General features: G+C 39.6%; 1 protein-coding gene across 1 annotated transcript; it reads left to right on the top strand.

Moving 5' to 3' along the window:
• Window positions 1-265: 265 nt before the first annotated feature.
• Window positions 266-17,841, top strand: LOC135101056 (uncharacterized). Its single transcript, XM_064004659.1, has 7 exons — window positions 266-293; window positions 643-754; window positions 6,608-6,655; window positions 7,666-7,699; window positions 11,106-11,196; window positions 14,882-15,821; window positions 17,283-17,841. The coding sequence occupies exons 1-6, from the start codon at window positions 266-268 to the stop codon at window positions 15,799-15,801; spliced, it is 1,233 nt and encodes a 410-aa protein (XP_063860729.1). The 3' UTR covers window positions 15,802-15,821; window positions 17,283-17,841.
• Window positions 17,842-18,628: the final 787 nt, after the last annotated feature.

Here is an 18,628-nt window from a genome sequence, read left to right as displayed (position 1 = left end):
AAAATTCTAAGACATATTTCAACACTAAACACTTCTTTTGCATTTTACATCATCATATGTTTCACATACATAAGTAACATAACTAATGGATACACATAAATGCCTAATTTATACTTAATGTTTTATGCTTCTCTATTATACTTGGAGAAATCTAAATTGTTTTGGTATAATCTTACAATCATTGTTTCTTTAGAAATTAATTATACATATATCAATCAGTCAGGGGAAAAGCATAAGCTAGGAGGTGCATTGCCCTGGCAACCCAATGGTGCCACTCTTGGAGCTTGCCTCAGGTGAGTCAATATGCAAACTCCCTTCCCATAGAAACCATACAAAGAATTGTGTGGACACATCTGTTTATGCAACTTTACAATTCCTTTTTTATTACTTTTTATTCAAATATACCTATGTTTTCTTTATATACATGGCTGGCAATCCCATATGGAATAGCCCAGACAAGGCACCACACACTCATACACACATCATTTACACTCTTAGCCCCATCAGCCCCTGGTGGAAAGGGACAGTCTCAAAGACCACTATACTACACCCTAGGAGCTTAGGCACAGCACAGCTGGCCACATACATCCACAGCATGGCTCAACAGCATACACAAATCTAACCCTACCCCTCCATTATGAGACTACAACTACTTCCATCCTGAGACCACAGTACTTGCTAGGAGTATCCTATCCCTTAACTGGGTCCATATGCCAATGGGCCCCTCCAAATGTGCCTATATCCCCTCCCTGGGGTCAGTGAGGCCATGTCATTTTCTGCACTCGCCACAGTTACTCCCCATTCACCTGTATTATGTACAATCACTCTTGCTTGCTGCATAGTTATTGCTCTCTTCATACAGTTCAACCACTCCAAGCATAGCCTCCCTTTTAACCCCTTCACTACAATGACACATGAGGTGCATCATTGCTTGCCCATACAACCAAATTTTTTTTTTTTTTTTTTTTTTTTATGTAGGAGAGACACTGGCCAAGGGCAACAAAAATCTAATAAAAAAAATGCCCACTGAAATGCCAGTCCCATAAAAGGGTCAAAGCAGTGGTCAAAAATTGCTGAATAAGTGTCTTGAAACCTCCCTCTTGAAGGAATTCAAGTCATAGGAAGGTGGAAATACAGAAGCAGGCAGGGAGTTTCAGAGTTTACCAGAGAAAGGGATGAATGATTGAGAATACTGGTTAACTCTTGCATTAGAGAGGTGGACAGAATAGGGGTGAGAGAAAGAAGAAAGTCTTGTGCAGCAAGGCCGCGGGAGGAGGGGAGGCGTGCAGTTAGCAAGATCAGAAGAGCAGTTAGCATGAAAATAGCGGTAGAAGACAGCTAGATATGCAACATTCCGGCGGTGAGAGAGAGGCTGAAGACAGTCAGTTAGAGGAGAGGAGTTGATGAGACGAAAAGCTTTTGATTCCACCCTGTCTAGAAGAGCAGTATAAGTGGAATCCCCCCAGACATGTGAAGCATACTCCATACATGGATGGATAAGGCCCTTGTACAGAGTTAGCAGCTGGGGGGATGAGAAAAACTGGCGGAGACGTCTCAGAACACCTAATTTCATAGAAGCTGTTTTAGCTAGAGATGAGATGTGAAGTTTCCAGTTCAGATTATAAGTAAAGGACAGAACGAGGATGTTCAGTGTAGAAGAGGGGGACAGTTGAGTGTCATTGAAGAAGAGGGGATAGTTGTCTGGAAGGTTGTGTCGAGTTGATAGATGGAGAAATTGAGTTTTTGAGGCATTGAACAATACCAAGTTTGCTCTGCCCCAATCAGAAATTTTAGAAAGATCAGAAGTCAAGCGTTCTGTGGCTTCCCTGCGTGATATGTTTACCTCCTGAAGGGTTGGACGTCTATGAAAAGACGTGGAAAAGTGCAGGGTGGTATCATCAGCATAGGAGTGGATAGGACAAGAAGTTTGGTTTAGAAGATCATTAATGAATAATAAGAAGAGAGTGGGTGACAGGACAGAACCCTGAGGAACACCACTATTAATAGATTTAGGAGAAGAACAGTGACCATCTACCACAGCAGCAATAGAACGGTCAGAAAGGAAACTTGAGATGAAGTTACAGAGAGAAGGATAGAAACTGTAGGAGGGTAGTTTGGAAATCAAAGCTTTGTGCCAGACTCTATCAAAAGCTTTTGATATGTCCAAGGCAACAGCAAAAGTTTCACCAAAATCTCTAAAAGAGGATGACCAAGACTCAGTAAGGAAAGCCAGAAGATCACCAGTAGAGCAGCCTTGATGGAACCCATACTGGCGATCAGATACAAGGTTGTGAAGTAATAGATGTTTAAGAATCTTCCTGTTGAGGATAGATTCAAAAACTTTAGATAGGCAGGAAATTAAAGCAATGGGATGGTAGTTTGAGGGATTAGAACGGTCACCCTTTTTAGGAACAGGTTGAATGTAGGCAAACTTCCAGCAAGAAGGAAAGGTAGATGTTGACAGACAGAGCTGAAAGAGTTTGACTAGGCAAGGTGCAAGCATGGAGGCACAGTTTCAGAGAACAATAGGAGGGACCCCATCAGGTCCATAAGCCTTCCGAGGGTTTAGGCCAGCGAGGGCATGGAAAACATCATTGCGAAGAATTTTAATATGTGGCATGAAGTAGTCAGAGGGTGGAGAAGAGGGAGGAACAAGTCCAGAATCGTCCAAGGTAGGGTTTTTAGCAAAGGTTTGAGCGAAGAGTTCAGCTTTAGAAATAGATGTGATAGCAGTGGTGCCATCTGGTTGAAATAGAGGAGGGAAAGAAGAAGAACCAAAGTTATTGGAGATATTTTTGGCTAGATGCCAGAAATCACAAGGGGAGTTAGATCTTGAAAGGTTTTGACACTTTCTGTAAATGAAGGAGTTTTTGGCTAGTTGGAGAACAGACTTGGCATGGTTCCGGGCATAAATATAAAGTGCATGAGATTCTGGTGATGGAAGGCTTAAGTACCTTTTGTGGGCCACCTCTCTATCATGTATAGCACGAGAACAAGCTGTGTTAAACCAAGGTTTAGAAGGTTTAGGACGAGAAAAAGAGTGAGGAATGTATGCCTCCATGCCAGACACTATCACCTCTGTTATGCGCTCAGCACACAAAGATGGGTCTCTGACACGGAAGCAGTAGTCATTCCAAGGAAAATCAGCAAAATGCCTCCTCAGGTCCCCCCAACTAGCAAAGGTAAAACGCCAGAGGCACCTTCGCTTAGGGGGATCCTGAGGAGGGATTGGAGCGATAGGACAAGATAAAGATATGAGATTGTGATTGGAGGAGCCCAACGGAGAAGAAAGGGTGACAGCATAAGCAGAAGGATTAGAGGTCAGGAAAAGGTCAAGAATGTTGGGCATATCTCCAAGACGGTCAGGAATACGAGTAGGATGATGCACTTTGTTGTAAAGGGACTTTCACTGGTCACCACAGACATCTGACCTCATTATTCTCTTTATGAGTTTTCTGTTCTCCATTCCCTCCACATGCCTGAACCATCTTCTCACTCACATTGATGTGCCTTTCCAGCAAACTCTTTTTAAGAATATAAAATATCTTAAATTCTATTAAACTAATGCCTGTGGTTAGTTACTGGAACACATGCATATGCAACACAAACTTATGATTGCCCAAGAAAATACACTTTTCCCTTATAATATTTTCTCAATAGTGCCGTACAAAACTGTTTCCACCTTTGAGAAGCTTCAGTGCATTTTCAGTGGAAATGGAGAGACCACCTACATCCGAAACTTAATCTTTTGCTTTACTGCTGTTGTCTAACTGATGGCTGAAAATGCCCATGCCATTTGACATTCATAAGGTTCAAAATATTATGCAGGTCCAATAAATTACACACAAAAGATCACAAACTTTGTCAGAAATATGCTATATTTCCAATAAAACATTAATTCAGTGATGGTAACTTATAATTACAATTTAAATCTGTTAAAAGAACATACATAGCTATGATCTGGAACCACATAGTATTGAAATCTACCTGCAAATAAGCACACACACACACCATGTTATCACATCAGATCTGCATTCAACTTCCAACCTCCCAACACCACTATCAATCCAATCCTCTCTACCACTCAACTCCACTCCAACATGCAGACAATTTCAACTAAGTAACCTACATACGATGTACTCAAGCCTGTAAGATACTTGGGTTACTTTGTGATGTCCTATTTTGCTCAGTCTAAGGTAAATTGATTTATTACATACCAAGGGACTCCACCACTATTCCAGAGTATTCTCATATTGATCATTTTAACCAGTGAGCTATGGATAAGAAAATGCATTGTTCCCAAGTTTCCTACTCCTGCAATGTTCAAAATCCTTGCTTCCAATACCAGAATCAGAAGTCTGGTCAAAATAAAACAAATCTTTGCTAACCATTATATAAGATACATTTCCACAAAGTAACTTACAGGACTGCAAGAGTTGTTTGCCCCTAATAACGAAGTTTTTCAGTGAGAAATGCAGTGCTTAATCCTTTTAGGATCATGATGATATAATGCTAAAGCAAACCTTTTCCTCCAGTGTCCTAAATTTTTTAGCTCTCGTACTGATCAAAGCATGTCATAGATGTCCATTACAGTATCCTAGGAGGCAGAAAATCTGCTGTTAGTATCTTCGTATCAGAAACAGTATACTAGTATAAGCATTTATTTTCTTGAATAATGCCATGACCTCTGTTAATGATGGTAGCAACAGATTAGCTCACTAGCTTTTCTATTTCAATCTCGTCCCATATCTCACACTCTCAACACCTCCAACTCTCCTGCTCAAATGTCATTACTGTAGCAATTATAAATTTTGTGTACTCTCGTTACTCCCACCGTAACTTTTCATGAGAAAAAAAAAAACATCTTAAAGTACTAACATATGTTGTTTATCACAGAAGTTAGTAGTTAGAAGTTAGTATTGTTCAATGCCTCAAAAACTCAATTCCTCCATCTGTCAACTCGACACAACCTTCCAAACAACTATCCCTCTTCTTCAATGACACTTAACTAGTCCCCTCTTCTACACCGAACACCCTCAGTCTGTCCTTTTCTTATAATCTAAACGGGAAATTTCACATCTCACCTCTAGCTAAAACAGTTTCTACGAAGTCAGGTGTTCTGAGACGTCTCCACCAATTTTTCTCACCCCCATCCCCAGCTGCTAACTCTGTACAAGGGCCTTATCCGTCCATGTATGAAGTATGCTCCATATGTCTGGGGGGGGGGGTTCCACTTATACCTATCATTTAGACAGTGTGGAATAAAAAGCTTTTCGTCTCATCAACTCCTCTCCTCTGATTGTCTTCAGCCTCTCTCTCACCGGAATGCTACATCTCTTGCTATCTTCTACCGCTATTTTCATGGTAACTGCTCTTCTGATCTTGCTAACTGCATGCCTCCCGTCCTCCCGCAGCCACGCTGCACAAGACTTTCTTTCTCTCACTCCTATTCTGTCCATCTCTCTAACGCAAGAGTTAACCTGTATTCCCAATCATTCATCCCCTTCTCTGGTAAACTCTGGAATTCCTTTCCTGCTTCTGCATTTTCACCTTCCTATGACTTAACTCTTTCAAGAGGGAGGTTTCAAGACACTTATCCTTCAATTTTCGACCACCACCACGGACCCTATTTGGGACCGGCATCTCAGTGTTTTTTTTTTTTTTTTTTTAGATTTTTGTTGCCCTTGGCCGGTGTCCCTCCTACATAAAAAAAAAAAAAAAAATGCTTAACCCAAGGACGTGAATCTTGGGAGAGCCAGAGATAATATGGGTTCTGTCTCCTGTCATGCTGTAATTAAGTCACTTTGATGCAACGCAGTCTATAAGAAGTAGATATTTTGTTAACTGAAAAGCAAGGGCTGCCATCGATCTTCATTAAGTTATAAGTATGATGAAATATCAGCATAGAAAGAAACATATGATTGTGTATAGGCAAGTAGTGAAAGGAGGTGAGAACAAGATTTATTTTACTTTATTTTATTCTTTTCGAAGAAGAGAAAAGTAGGAGCACATTGTTCCTTCCTATTTCTCTTTTTAAGTTTGATGAATGGAATAAAGTTAGTAACCTGGCTGTTAGTGCTGAGTCAACAGCGAGCTTCAAAAGAAAAATAATAATAATAATAATAATAAATAAATAAAATAAATAAATAAGATAAAATAAATAAATAAATAAAGCACATTTATGGATAAGGATGACAGGTGGAAATAGGTACAATAGGTACTGTACCTGTACACATAGGCATGGATATTGTTATACTGGGTTCGTGTTTTGTTTACATGCTTCGAGCTGAGAGTCGACTGTGCTGCCCACGCAGGCGTGCCGCGAACATACTTAAGGATCGGCTATCTTTTTACTATACCTTCCTTGGCTCTCCCCATCTAGAGTAATAATTCTTCGAGCCTTTAGCTTCCTTGCATCTCACTGTGTAGTTTCCTTCCCCTGAACATTTTATAGTTAACCTGCAATTCGACAATAATGTTCGAGCCAGTTTCGAATCATGTGTTGTAATGGCAAGAACAGTACACACACACTCACACACACAGAAAGACACACGCATACACGGAACTGACTACAGGAAGTTCGATCATAATTTCTTGAATATCTTAGAAATGCCGGCTTCATCTCCATCCAAATACTATCTGTCACGCTATGTCTGTAAGTACACTACCTTAACCCTTATTTTGAAACGCCTAGGGTTGTTATTAGGTCTATTTTCAAAGACCAAAGAGATAGTTAGTTGCTTCTCGTGGGTGTTTTTCTCCTATAATATTTTGAAAACACAAATGAAAGCTAATAAGTATTAACTTTTGTCAAAGGCGTTTAAATACGTAATTAACGGGACTAGATTACTTTAGAAGAATCCATGTCACAGTTTCCCTTCTAGTTCAACCTGGGGTCATGTTCTCAAACACTCGCGACTAGATTTTCAACTTAATATACAGGGAGTTTTTATTTACTTATCTATTATTTTAAATGTAATGATAATCCATTAAAGTGTCTACACAATGAATCAAAGATATTAAAAGGAGAAACCGTCTATGAAAACTCAATCTAATATCTCGGAGTATTTGAAACTGATCATTAGTAGATAGCAAAGCGCTTCAACATAATGGAGCCAGTAGTATATTACGCTTCTACGTTTGAAATTCTGTGCGTTTCATGGTACAGCACGTAGGACATTGTGTTCCAGGGTTGCGTAAGCATGTACTACAATGTATTACTTAAACTTATCTATGTCTACTTCAAGCTGCAGGTGGGAACTTTTTTTTTTTTTTAACAAGTTTACGATGTCTTATATATAGATGCTTTATTTTTCCATATTTATTTATTTATTTATCTATCTATCTATCTATTTATCTACCTATCTATCTATCTATCTATCTATCTATCTATCTATCTATCTTTTATTAACAGAAGCGTCCGTGTTTATTCATTCCATTAGATATTTCAGAAATACCTATCGTGAAGTCATTCTCAAATTTGCATTTCCTGAACCAAAAACTTAATTATTGACTGTTGTTTTATCTAGTAAATGAAATAGTTTGTGAATGAAGGAAGCTTCAGTACTAAAGAGATTTACATGAGTTAGTGTTTTCAACATAATGGAAGACATTTCAAGTACTATGTGAAAGAAGTCCAATATTTCTAACTTTTTTTTTTTTCAGCGAGAGGTTCCTATCCTGGATTCAGAGGGCCAAGGTATCGCAAAACATATGTGAGTTTGTATGCTCTCACAGAGTATTAGAGTACTGTCTTACACTCGCGATTACTAACGCATTTCAGAGGTGTTAAAAAGTATTTTAATGTTTATCTAAATAGCAGTGTTGGATTAGGCTCACCTTCTGGCAAAGTTAATTTCAGACCTTCCTCTAATTTTCTCAAGCTAATGTACTGAGAAAAGTGTGTAATTAAGGTACTTTACTCTTGACTTATAAGAAAAACCTCGATAATTTCTTGATAACTAAAAGCTTTTACGAGGCAAGTATGCAAAAAGGAGGTGGCGTCATCCCCATTGAACTCTGTCGTAACACAAACATTATCTTTTCCCCGTTTTTTTTTTTTCTTTCATTTTACTTGTAATAGAAATAGCTTCGCAAGAGGCGTCTTCAGTTTCCTAGGCTCCTTTGGAGCTCCGTCCCTTGACTACGGAAAAACAGGTCAAAGCCAGGATGACATGCTGCCGGAAAATAAATAAATAAATAAATAAATAAATAAATAAAATAATAAAAAAATAATAAATAAGTAAATAAATAAAAAGTAAATAAATGAATAAAATATATCAATAAATAGAATAAAATCGCTTAATTCATTTGTCAGGAGACTGCAGCAGCTGAAGGCCTCACTGCTTAAAGTACATATTATATGCCATTTTTAAGTGAATAGCTGGTCTGCCAGGGCTTTTGATATTGCTAATTATTTAAAAGTTATTATATAAAACCGATTGTTTGCTTTTTCTGTGATCCAGACAGAGTCAGACATACTAATTATTTTTTATTTAATGGCTATTGTATGTAGAGACAGACAGTAATATGCAACAGGCATGCTGGGTCAACATGATGCCTAATGTTGATCAGTGATGACTCGTTAAGCTTGCTGGATGTTAGAGCGGTCATGCATGAAATGAAATTTCAGAGCTTCTCTTTGCTGGTATTTTTGCACTATTTACGCGTTTTGGGTACGTTCCATCATTATAAATATGTCCGCCAACATATCTCAGTCAAGTCTTAAGTTTTTTCCTTTACATTGGAGGATGCAGGATAGTTTTCTGTGGCTTCAGTGTCCATGGTTGCCTCAGAGGAGAAAGGCATTGCTGAAATCATTAATTCATATTACAATGTGTCTGTTTTAAAAGTGTCTCTTTCATAATTTATAGTGTCAGTATGTGAATATGATCGATATTACTGATTTAGTAGCATCATGTTTTTTTTTTTTTTTTTTTTTCCTGGGGCATGTTGTAAGCTATTCCAACCAGCTTTTTTTTTTTTGTTTTACATATTTAAGAAGGTATGATTTTAATATGAATTTTACTTGGGGTAGTAATGGATGTTGGTAAGAGGCTCCCATCTATCTCAGATAACCAAATACAGTGTATGTTCAGCGCCATCTTGATTTAATTTGAACGTCATGTACATAACTCCGAAGGTTGTTTTCAGAAACTCATACAGTTTGAGGAAAGATTGAGAAGATACAATTATACCCTCTTGAAGTGGATACATGCTATTTTGCTTGCCAACTTTCAAATCTTTGACAGTATGTAACATTGTATTTCTGACTTTAGATTGTTTTTCTTTATCTTGGTCTTCTCATGAGGCTGCCGTAACGTTGCAGTGGGTGGCACATTAAAATCAGACATAAATGCTATTGATCAAGGTGTACAGTAGTGATGTATCAGATATCCGCATCCATCCACGGAGCATCCGCAATATAAATACTATCCTCATTTCTATCCGTATCCGGGTTTTAAAACAATGAAAGATCCGACTCAATATCTATAACCGCATTTTTAGATAACAAAAGCTCCGCTTCCTCGTCAAAGAAATGTTGAGATTCCGGATGTGTGTGTGTGTGTGTGTGTGTGTGTGTGTGTGTGCGTGCAAGGACGAATGAGGGAGGCTGATTGAGAATGTGGAGAATGCTGGAGATGTAAGAGAGAGAGAGAGAGAGAGAGAGAGAGAGAGATTGAATTATGCTAAGTTTGGGTGAGTGAGTGAGGGTAAGCGTGAATGAGTTGAATGGAATAAGTGAGAATAAGCGTGAATGAGAGTCAGCGTGGAGAAAAGCGTTAGTTGGATTATGAAAATGAGTTAGAGTGTGTAATGTGTGTAAAGTGATTATGTAATGTAAGTGAGACTAAGAGTGTGGATGGGAGTGAGTGTTTATCAGAATGAGAGTCAGAGTGACTGAAAGAAATTAAACTTGAGTGAGTGTGAAAGTATAGTTAAAGATGAAGTGTGAGAATGATTGATCCTGAGGATTAATAGATAGAATGAGACTGACTGAAAATGATAATGAAATTATTTAAGAAGGTAAGAGAGCGAATGAGGAAGGATGGAGAGTAAACTGCTATGGAATGAGTGAGGGGTAGAGAGACTCCCATATCCCTCTATCTTGGACAGGTAAGGGGAGAGGAGGAGGCAGGGAGGGAAGTTTGAAACAAAACGAAAGAGGAAGGGAGAGGAAAGTAAGAGAGGGGGGAGGAAGGGAGTTCATCACGAAGGAAGGAGAGTACTCTGGGCAAGGAAGTAGGGGAAGGGTGAAGGAGGAGGATGGGAGTACGGGGAGAAAGTAGAAAATAAATATAAACAAGAAAGGTGAGGAGTGGGTGAAGAATTACAGGGAGAGACGAAGTAGTGGGAAATAAATACTCCCTTGTTCCTGTTCCCTGCTCATTTTTGTACTTCCCCCATCCACCATTTTCCCATTTCTAGTCCCTCCATCTCCTTGCCCCTTGTACTCCCCTTCTCTGGTTACATCTTATACATTCTTGAAATATAGTGTATATTTCCTTACTTATTTTATCATATCACTTTTTATTTCTTTTTTTTTTCTTTTCCTCTGCTCTCTCTTCCTCCTCTCTGGAATTTTGTGTAGCAGATACGACGCACTTTGTATTACTGTGATATGTTCAAAAAGAATATCCGCATCCACAATCACAACCGCAACCGCTGATATGGAGGTTAAAGATATCCACAATCGCATCCGTATCAGCAAATACTGATATTTTAACATCTGCAATCACTGCCTTTTATGAGAAGTGCATATCTGGCTTCCGTGGAGCTCTAAAATTGGTATCCGATACATCACTACTGTACAGTACTGTACCATAAAAATAACACATAAAATGACCACGTATGGGACTTCGTGTACAGTTGGAAGTTTGCATGTCAGTTATTTTATTAGGAATAAACATTAAATGTAATGATTAAAAGGTTACGATACACTGTGTAACTAATGATATAGAGTTAGGTATAAAAAACACATAGAAGATGAGCCTAATCCAATACTTTGTTACTTAGGCCTGAAAAACGATGTAACACCGCCTCTCAAGCGCGTAGTAAAACAGGAAAACAAAACGCATAACGTTGCCGGGTCCTCTACTCTGCAGGGCGAGGCCTGGCACAGGAAGAACGTACGACACTCGAAGAAGGACGAAAAGGACAAGGCTTTTGATATTCTTCTACATGCAAGTACTGAAGGTTAGACTTTTTTTTTTTTTTTATTTAGGAGGGGCATTTTGATATTCTTATACATGTAAGTACTGAGGGTTAGACTTTTTTTTTTTCTTTAGGAGACATCGGCTAAGGGCAACAAAAACTGTAAAGAAAAAAAAAAAGGCCCACTGAGATGCTGGTTTCCGTCAAGAGTCGAAAAAAGTTTGTCAAAAATACACGTTAAGTGTCTTGAAACATCCCTCTTGAAAGAGTTCAAGTCACAGGAAGGTGGAAATACAAAGGCAGGCCGGGAGTTCCAGAGTTTACCAGACAAAAAGGATGAATGATTGAGAATACTGGTTAACTCTTGCATTAGAGAGGTGAACAGAATAGGGATGAAAGAGAGAAGAAAATTTTGTGCAAGAGGCCGCGGGAGGAGGGGAATCATGCAGTTAGTTAGCATGAAAATAGTGGCAGAAGATAGCAAGAGATGCAACATTGCGGCGATGAGAAAGAGGCTGAAGACAGTCAGTTAGAGGAGAGGAGTTGATAAGACGAAAAGCTTTTGATTCCACCCTGTCTAAAAGAACGGTTTGAGTGGAACCCCCATACATGTGAAGCATACTCCAAGCATGGACGGATAAGGCCCCTGCACAGAATTAGCAGCGGGGGAAAAGGGGGGGCGGGGAGAAAAACTTGCGGAGACGACTCAGAACACCTAACCTCATTGAAGCTGTTTTAGCTAGAGATGAGATGTGAAGTTTCCAGTTTAGATTATAAGTAAAGGACAGACTGAGGATGTTCAGTGTAGATGAGGGGGAACAGTTGAGTGTTATTGAAGAAGAGGGGATAGTTGTCTGGAAGGCAGTGTAGAGATGATAGATGGAGGAACTGAGTTTTTGAGGCATTGAACAATACTAAGTTTGCTCTGCCCCAATCAGAAATTTCAGAGAGATCAGAAGTCAGGCATTCTGTGGCTTCCCTGCGTGAACTGTTTACTTCCTGAAGGGTTGGACGTCGAGGAAAAGACGCGGAAAAGTGCTGGGTGGTATCATCAGTGAAGGAGTGGACAGGACAAGAAGTTTGGTTTAGAAGATCATTGATGAATAATAGGAAGAGAGTGGGTGACAGGACAGAACCCTAAGGAACACCACTGTTAATAGATTTAGGAGAACAGTGACCGTCTACTACAGCAGCAGTAGAACAGCCAGAAAGGAAACTTGAGATGAAATTACAAAGAAAAGGACAGAAGCCGTAGGAGGGAAGTTTGGAAATCAAAGCTTTGTGCCAGACATCAAAAGCTTTTGATATGTTTAAGGCAACAACAAAAGTTTCACTCAAATCTCTAAAAGAGGATGACCAAGACTCAGTAAGGAAAGCCAGAAGATCACTAGTAAAGCGGCCTGGACGGAACTCATACTGCCGATCAGATAGAAGGTTGTGATGTGATAGATGTTTAAGAATTTTCCTGTTGAGGATATATAAAAAAAACTTTAGATAGGCAGGAAATTAAAGCAATATGACGGTAGTTTGAGGGATTAGAACGGTCACCCTGTTTTAGGAACAGGCTGAATGTAGGCAAACTTCCAGCAAGAAGGAAAGGTAGATATTGATAGATAGAGTTGAAAGAATTTGAGGTAAGGTGCAAGCACGGAGGCACTGTTTCGGAGAACAATAAAGGGGACCCCATCAAGTCCATAAACCTTCCGAGGGTTTAGACCAGCGAGGGCATGGAAAACATTATTGCGAAGAATTTTTAATAGGTAGTATGAAGTAGTCAGAGAGTGAAGGGGAGGGAAGAACAAGCCCTGAATCATCCAAGGCAGAGTTTTCAGCAAAGGTTTGAGCGAAGAGTTCAGCTTTAGAAATAGATGAGACGGCAGTGGTGCCATCAGGTTGAAATAAAGGAGGGAAAAATGAAGAGAGTTATTGGAGATTTTTTAGATAGGTGCCAGAAATCACGAGGGGAGTTAGATCTTGAAAGATTTTGAAAAGTCAGCTTCCATGATCCAAAAATGGAGGAATTAATGTTCCTATGGTGCCTTGGCACTTGCAACCAGTTCAACACAAGTCTCGTCTCACTGGTTATTTGATCTGGGGACAACCACGACTCCGCCAACCGTTGCTGACGATCTTTGTCTTGACCAAGATGTTGCATGGATTTGCAGATGATGTTTGTTGATAGGCCACTGGATTCATCAATACTCAATAAGATTTTTAATATTACCTAATTAATACTATTTATATTTATATTTCTTACATATCTGACTGGAAAACCTTGCTCGCTTAACATCTTACGTCTCTGTAACAGGTATGTACCTGTACATACTGTACATGATGTTACTTTGCATCTCTTCATATGCCCTAATTTAAATAATTAATGTAATAGTCATGCATGAGAAATATATAATATCAAATCCATATATATAGTCAATATTCAATCATTGTAATTAAAGTTAAATAAGGGAAGAGATTATAAAGTCAGCATCACATCAATGCACATAATTCATATTCTGCAATTAAATTAATCTTCATATATCATACAAACCCTATACAATACAAAACATAAACAACATGTAACACTCATTATCCTACAGTTATTCCTCTTTCTCTTCATACTCTTCATATTTGATTTTTAGAATGCGTTACACTTTAAAGTTCCACTTACTGAAGTGATTCCGTCATCTTGCCCATTGCGCACCTTTGCAGTCTCTGGTCTCTGTCTACTCTTCTTCTCTTTCGGTCACTATAATTTATAACCTTATTAGGGAGTGCCCATTTCCCTCAGAAAATTATCTTTATTACTGATGACATTTTACATTTCCACCATTCACGTTAACAGTTCATACCTATGGCCCGCCTAGCAGCCGTCGGCAGAAAATGGCCTGATCGACGATAATTAAGACCGTGGACAATCTGCGGTCAGCCGTCGCTTAGTGTCGGTGATCATAGACGTCCTTGACCACCGCCGGTCAACTTTAAAATGTTGAAAACTGTCAGGAATGTCTCCTGTTCTAGTTTCGATGATGACAGACCCTACCCTACGAGTGTGTAGAGTAGGGAAAACGGTAGGGTCTTCCCTACGGTTTTCCCGAGTGTCTTAGTGGTAGCCTTGCTAGTGGATGCCAGGATATCAAAATAGGTATTAGTGCTGTGACACGCTGCCAACTATAAAATCGGCAGTCATTATCTTGCCAACATACCGACAACGTGTTCGTCGATATCTCTAAGCAGACAGTCATCACGAACATCCGTCATTAGATGAGGACTGTCATCACGCAAGTCCATCGTTAGTCTTAGGTACTAGTAGTCAGCAGTCAGTATCAACGACTGTGCTGACAGGAAGCTGTCAAAATTTGAATAATAGCCCGGACAGTCTCGCATCTGCTTGAAGAGAGGTCACTGCCATCTGTGACATCTGTCATAAAACGAAAGTGACCGCTGGTTCAGATTCATTTCAATCTCTGTCGAAAAGGATCTATGGAGTAATTTTTGGTGCCCCTTCTCCTGATTCCACCTACCCTCCCGACGCCTGCTCATCATACGGTGATCATCTTTAAACCTCTATCAAACAACATGTGACCCTCTCACATCAACAGCCAGGATGTTCTGTGTCCCAGAGTCGTGACCTGTCGTAGCCCAAAATTGCCACACTGTGTAGGAGGTATATCTTGGTATATATAACAAAGGTTCCAATCTCCCGATACTTGTTTTTCTTTATTCTTTACAGAGGCCCAGGCCGAGTCCCTTTGTGAGGATAAACCAAGACCACAGACAAGGAGGCTAAAGAAAAAACAAGAGAAATTACACAGGAGTAGTTCTGTCATCTTGAGGCAATCTCCTACTCATTCGCAGCTTTCCTTTCTTCATAGAGAACCCATCTCCTTCTCCCTGTGCCCTGTAAAGCACATACCGGATCAGGCACCACATGCTTCATCACCCGATAATTATTTTCCTAAACTCCGATATGTACCTTATTCCTCTCTTAGCACGTCTCCCTCACCTCCTACACCCCGTTGCATACTTTCCACACCCCCTTCCTCTCCAGAACAATCAACTTTTCCTTTCCCCGAGCGATTACCTTCTCACTCCACCGTAAAGCATACCACTGCCTTGAGTCATACGAACATCTTGTTCCGGCGCCAAAGAACGACTCACCAATCATTCAGAGATACCACTCGTAAGGCGCAGCCTCTGTCACGTATTCGTCCGTCACTGCAACAACAATCGACCATCCATATGGAAAAACATCCTTCCCTCTCCTCCTCCTCCTCCTGTTCCTTAAGTAAACACCGTTCTTCCTCTCCAGAACATTCCTCCTCGGAATCTTCAGCACCCATTGTTCGTTCACTTCAAAGAAACTTGCCCAAACCTTCAAAGCAGCTTCCTTCTGCTCGTTCATTCTCTCCCCCATTTGATTCACTATCTTTTCCTGCCGAAAGCCAGCCAGTCTCTTCCATTTCTCCACGAGGGAGTTCTCCGCCGATTAGTCCAGATGTTTCTTTGTGCCCACGCCACCCTTCACAACGTAAGATTCCCCCGAGTAGTCCAGATGTTCCTGCATGGCCATTATCACCTCTGCCTCCACGCCGCCCTCCTTCTCCAGTCCAGACCATGACTTGGATGGTGGTGACAGCAGAAGTGCATTGAGTGCAGAGCTTCATACAATGGTAAGCAGAAATGTAAAAACAGACTAATGACCATAAATGGAGATCGTAAGTGTACAAGTTATACCAACTTGGGCGTTTCATTGAAATCCTGAGGTATTAATTTGAAGATGCGATAAACGGCCGTGAGAGGCAGGACAATAACTACGGAAACGGGAATCCAACGCCTTATCGACGTCAAGATGGTCACCAAAGCCCTTGCCGTTATTGGTCGGACTTTACCGTCTTGTTGAAATGACTGATTGAAGAACTACGTCCTCCATTACGAAACAATGAAAAATACGAGTAATATATTATAATAAAGGAGATGCATGTGACCGGTGTTCGATTCTGGATCAGACAGATCAGTCCTGCTGCATGCACGGCTTCCTCCTTTTATTCAAATGAGTTTCTGGTGTTTCAGTTTTCTCTTTACTATAACCAAACTAAATTACATTTTCTGTAAGAATGGCTATCGTCACACCGGCTGAGCTTCTTCAGAAAGAACGTAAGGAGAGGAGTCCCCGCCCGGCTATAGTCACACCGGCTGAGCTTCTTCAGAAAGAACGTGAGGAGAGGAGTCCCCGCCCAGAAATACAGAGCCATAGCTATTACACCATATATGTTTCTTTACGGTCATCATTATCTCTGCCACTCATGTCAAGCTCCCCTTGGGCACATCACAGAAATACCGAAAGATTAATTTGAAGTCTGTGTGTTAGAGGAGGTACGGCTTTTTCTGCAGTCATTGTCACTTTTTAACATTTCTTTGCTTGCAATACATTTATGTTTGTCAATACATTACTGAAGTTGCTTAAAACTTACCTGAACATGGATAGTAGCGTCTGAAGAAGCCATGACACAGGTTTGTCTGACTTAGCTCTTGCATGGCTCAGTCGCCAATCTAAGGCATTACATCACAGCAAGATGGCGCATCGTGTTCCAGGGATTTTTTATTTATTTATTTATTTATTTATTTGTTTATTTATTTTGTTTCATTTTTTTTGTTTATATATTATTTATTTATTCTTATTTATTTATTTATTTTTATTTATTTATTTATTTACTTATTTTATTTTATTATTTTTTATTTATTTTATTTATTTATTTATTTATTTATTTATTATTATTATTATTTTTCTTTTTCTTTTTTTTTTTTGTGTGTGTGTGTATGTGTGTGTGAAGAAGGGGCATTGGCTAAGGGCAACAAAATTAGAAGAAAACACAGCCCACTGAGGTGCTTGTCCCCAAGCAGTCAATTATTTTTATCACCTGTTTTACGGCACTAATATAAAGTTTTCATAGAAACTGCATATACTGTGTCACTTCACGAACATGGGAGAACATGTTCGGTTATCTTACAAATTGAATTTTGCCCATTGTTCTGTCACTAGCAGATATTTACTGTATTTCGTATCTCTTATTTAATGTAAGTTGTCGCCATTCGTAAAGTTGAGCTCCTACTTTTTTTTATCTTTGTTACAGGCCGGTAGAGAGTGTCATGCCTTACAACGAAGTGAATGACTATCAGATGAAGAGCAGGGAAGAGAAGAACAGCGAGTTGGAGGAGGGAAGAGAAGAAAGGAGAAGCGGAAGAGGGAAATGAATAAAGGAGAGGTAGAGGATGGAAGAGAAGAAAGAAGTAGAGGAGGGAAGAGAAGAAAGAAGTAGAGGAGGGTAAAGAAGAAAAGACAGGTGGAAGAGGGAAGAGAAGAAAGAAGAGGTGGGGAAGGGAAGAGAAGAAAGGAGAAGTGAAAGAGGGAAGAGGAGAAAGGAGAGATGGAGGAGGAAATAGCAGAAAGGAGAGGTGAGGGAGAGAAGTGAAGGGAAAAGTGTAGGGGAGAAAAGAGGAGAGAATGAGAGGAGGGGGAGGAAGTAGAAAAAAGAGAGAAGGAGAGGTTTGAATGAAGGGAGAGAAGGAGGAGGGCGATACTGTCTTGTAGGGTCGATTGTGAATGGCTATCTTCATTTTCCTCGCAACTTGTCATGTAATTAGATTCATCACTCCTGTCATATTTTCAGGGTATAAATAACTAGGGAAACATGATGGCTTTAAGATATATATATATATATATATATATATATATATATATATATATATATATATATATATATATATATATATATATATATATATATATATATATATATATATATATATGTGAATACATAGCATCCAGTTCTGTTATGTGAATAAACTCAGCATGCTTCCCACCTATTTGATCATGAACCTTGAAGAGAGAGAGAGAGAGAGAGAGAGAGAGAGAGAGAGAGAGAGAGAGAGAGAGAGAGAGAGAGAGAGAGAGAGAGAATTATTGTGAGTACTCTCTTTAGATGTACCGTACCAGTCGTGAGCGTTGTGTAGGGCTGGTAGCGTACTCACCCTCGATTGTGCCTGATACCGAAATGCACAGAAATGCAAGCTAAAACTGCCGAAATGCACCCAAAAAAATGATCGAAATCCACCGAAATGCAGCCTTAAACTACCGAAATGCATCGAAATGCAAAAAAAAAAAAAAAAAAAAACGGAATGCAAACCAAAAACTACCGAAATGCACCGAAATGCACCCAAATACCGGTTGTGCCTATGTACTGTAACCAAAAACTACCGAAATGCACCGCGATGCAGCCAAAAACTACTTACATACAACCATGAACAATAGAAATGCAGCCAAAAACCACCGAAATGCATTCATAGAATTACCTAAATCACTGAAATACAGCTAAAAACCACCGAAATGCAGCCAAAAACTACCGGAATGCATCGAAATATATTCATAAACTACTAAGCGGGATATTTTTTTTTACTTTATTTTCTTTTGGCCGTTGTC

This window comes from Scylla paramamosain, chromosome 1 (genome assembly GCF_035594125.1).
Source record: "Scylla paramamosain isolate STU-SP2022 chromosome 1, ASM3559412v1, whole genome shotgun sequence".
NCBI lineage: Eukaryota > Metazoa > Arthropoda > Malacostraca > Decapoda > Portunidae > Scylla > Scylla paramamosain.
This window is presented reverse-complemented; position numbering and strand designations above follow the sequence as displayed.

What these genes read in the sequence shown, in the direction of transcription:
- LOC135101056 (XM_064004659.1), top strand. Translation starts at nt 266, where the DNA reads ATGGTGCCACTCTTGGAGCTTGCCTCAG. An exon ending in ACTCTTGGAGCTTGCCTCAG is followed by an intron (nt 294 to 642) that starts GTGAGTCAATAT and finishes CTCCATTATGAG; the next exon opens with ACTACAACTACTTCCATCCT. An exon ending in TCTACATGCAAGTACTGAAG is followed by an intron (nt 11,197 to 14,881) that starts GTTAGACTTTTT and finishes TATTCTTTACAG; the next exon opens with AGGCCCAGGCCGAGTCCCTT.